The 3,260-nt window shown below is 37.8% G+C and overlaps 1 protein-coding gene across 1 annotated transcript; it reads left to right on the top strand.

The window, feature by feature from the left end:
- The first annotated feature begins 438 nt into the window (after window positions 1-438).
- Window positions 439-1,389, top strand: LOC127081650 (uncharacterized). Its single transcript, XM_051021888.1, has 2 exons — window positions 439-929; window positions 1,011-1,389. The coding sequence occupies exons 1-2, from the start codon at window positions 439-441 to the stop codon at window positions 1,387-1,389; spliced, it is 870 nt and encodes a 289-aa protein (XP_050877845.1).
- Window positions 1,390-3,260: the final 1,871 nt, after the last annotated feature.

Below are 3,260 nucleotides of genomic sequence, written 5' to 3'. Positions count from 1 at the left end.
CCTCTTACCAACATCTTGGATCCTATAATATCCAAGAGACTTCAGAGAAGAAAATGAAAGGTTGTGATGTTTGAATATTCTCCTTCTAAGGAGATAAAAAGAAAATTTGGTGGTATGAAAAGCACACCCTCTAGAAGTTCTAAAGGAAAATCTCCTACTGGTCATGCTAGATCATGGAGTAAAGTTGGTATTCCTACGAGGAAGAGGAAAGTTGTTTCTTCAAGTGATTCTGAGTTTGAGGTCGAAGAGGATGTACAGGACATCAGTCCTGTGACAAGATCTGCTCCAAAGAAGCCATAAGCTATTGTGCCCGAGGCTCCACTGGAAAATGTGTCTTTACATTATGTAAAGAATGCTGAAAGATGGAAGTATGTTATTCAAAGGAGGATAGCTTTGGAGAGGAAATTGGGTAAGGATGCCCTAAAATGTAAGGACACTATGGAGCTTATAGAGGCTGCTGGTTTGATGAAGACTGTCAGAAAATTTGGTCCTTACTATGAAGGTCTAGTCAAGGAGTTTGTGGTGACCATTCTTGATGGGTGTGATGATGTCAAGAGTGAAGACTATAGGAAGGTGTATGTTAGAGGACATGTCGTGACATTTTCTCCTGCTGTAATCAACATGTTTCTTGGAAGGACTGAAGAACCTCAGGCTGAGCTAGAGGTTACAGATTACCAAGTGTGCAAGGAGATAACTGCCAAGCAGGTGAAACACTGGCCAAACAGAGGAAAGTTGTCAGCAGGGAAGCTGAGTGTCAAGTATGCATTCCTTCATAGGATTGAGATTGTCAATTGGGTGCCTACAAATCATATTTCAACTATCTCTATTGGGCTTGGGAAGTTTATATATGCGATTGGAACAAAAAGAACTTTTGATTTTGGGAAGTATATTTTTGAGCAAGTTCTGAAGCAGACCTTCTTAACTGTTATGTAGATGCCTATCTGCTTTCCCTCACTCATATGTGGGATAATCCTGAACTGACATCCTGGAATCTTATTGCCTATTGATAGTGTGAAGAAAAAGGAATCTCATTTATCCCTCCATTACAAACTGTTTGCTGGAACACATGTTCAAGATATTGTCATGACATCTTCTCAAGTGCCTGGCCCTGCCACTTCCAAGAAGAGTGTTATTGTACAGATGAAGGAGACATGTAAAGAATTGGATGATTCCATCCGATCTAGCACTGCTACAAAGATAAAGCTTGAAAAATTGATCAAGGCTTTGATGGACGAAGAGGAAAAGGAAGTTGGCCATGGTTGTGATGACAATGTTGGAGTTGATGTAGAGGACTCTGCTGGTGGCAATGATGTTGAGAATGATGAAGATAAAGAAGCAGAAGGAGAGGAGTATGCTACTACTGACTCAGATAGTCACAAAGATGTCTGATTATAGTGTTTTTTGTGGTCTCTGACCAGGATTTCAAGCACTCATGTGTGCACTTTTGTTTATGCTACTTAACATTTTGTTCTTCTGTGCTAACGTGGTTTCCATGTTTTGGTTAGCTGCTTAGATTTTTCATATTATGGCTAAAAATGGGGGGTATTGTCTATGTTCTCTAACCATTAACCACTAACTGCTGGCTTCTTTTGAGGGGGAGTTTCTCCTCTCTGCTTTTGAGGGGGAGTTCCTGTTCTGGAACATTTGGACTATTGTGAAGAGGTGTCAAACATGATGTCCTGATATCAATTTGTTTGAGAATTTTTTTTGTGAGGCTTATTTTTCTTCTGCGGCATATGCCTCTGATGTTTGAACTTCGATAGTTCATATTATTTTGGATGTTCCCTAAAGGGGGGAGTCCTGATTATGTGTGATAGGGGGAGTACAGACCTTGTCTGTTATGTAACTGCATGATTGCTTCTGATATGTGTGTCTTTGAGTTTTTTTCAAACCTATGTAGTTTAGTTGTAACTTGGGTTATGGTGTTTGTGTGCAAGGGTTATTTGGTTGTTTTAGCAAAAATTTGCCAAATGGGGAGATTGTTAATTCTCTATATTTGTGATTGGAAGTAATTTTGGTAAAACTAACTTAGCAGCAATATTTTGAATAAGATGTCCTAACACGTGGATCCAACATCTTGTCAATTACGGGTTTACATCTTGGTAAATGTTTGTTTGATTAATAGATTACTAAATATTATGGGAATATTAAGTAATCCTATGTGGCGTCCCAAGATTGAGGAATCAGAGATTTTGTTTGAGTTTAAAGTTATTCTGTTTTTCTAAATGTTGAGGTAGTTTAGGGAACCCTTGATTGAAGACCTATTTTATGCAGAATATCCTGCAGACTTTTAGAAGCGGCCTTAATGCGTTTTTGAAGCCCAAATCCAATCCAAACAATGGTTATAAATAGAATGCCACTAACTTAATTGTAGCGGGATCAAATATTGTTTCATTGAGATTTTAGGGTTTGTGTGTTCTTGTTAATTGTGAGCCTCTCTAATATCATCTTGGTATAAGAGTAGGATTGTCTCTATTGAGTTGTAAGTTCTGTAAATCGCTCTTAAGATTTTAAGCATTGAGTGATTCTGTGTCGTTGTTGTGTAACTTCTGAAACTTTCAATATAGTATTGTTTCGTCATTGTTGTGATTGAAAGGGAAGTGATAGGGGTCTCATATCCAGGTGAGTCTTAGGTAGAAGTTAAGCATGGGTAATGATTAGGGAGTAGATTGGAAACTAGAGATAGTTTGTTGAAGGTCTACAAACTGATACTATTTAGTGGATTTTCTCCCTGGCTTAGTAGCCCCCAGATGTAGGTGTTGTACACCGAACTTGGTTAACAACTTTGTGTGTTCTGTTATTTTTTGTACTCTTAACTGTATGTTATATTGTCATTGTGTTTTGATCAGATATCAATGTCTCGACATCTTTTAGGACATCTGATATCTGCATACCTGAATTTCAAATTATTTGTCTGGTATGGAAGTGGGTTCATGCCCATGCTTTGAGTTTTGTAATTTCCATGTCAGGCTGGGAGCGAGACCTGCTCAAGTGATTGAGTATTTAGAGGTGTGTTGGATGACCATCTATCCTCTATTTTTTTCTTCAAGTGTTTATGTCTTCCTTACTCTAGTTCGCCCATTCCAGATGTTTGTTATATTTGTGGATTTTGTATAGTTCAGAATTTAAGATGGTTTACTTTTTTCTTTTTGTAGTTTGGTGTGGTGGTTGTTTCTGACTAGTTTTTTTTTCACTTTTTTTGTTCCATTATTGTTTGATTTTCCATATTTTGGTTATTCTCTTTGCCTTTATTGTTCCTA

Source organism: Lathyrus oleraceus, chromosome 5, assembly GCF_024323335.1.
Source record: "Lathyrus oleraceus cultivar Zhongwan6 chromosome 5, CAAS_Psat_ZW6_1.0, whole genome shotgun sequence".
Lineage (NCBI taxonomy): Eukaryota > Viridiplantae > Streptophyta > Magnoliopsida > Fabales > Fabaceae > Lathyrus > Lathyrus oleraceus.
This window is presented reverse-complemented; position numbering and strand designations above follow the sequence as displayed.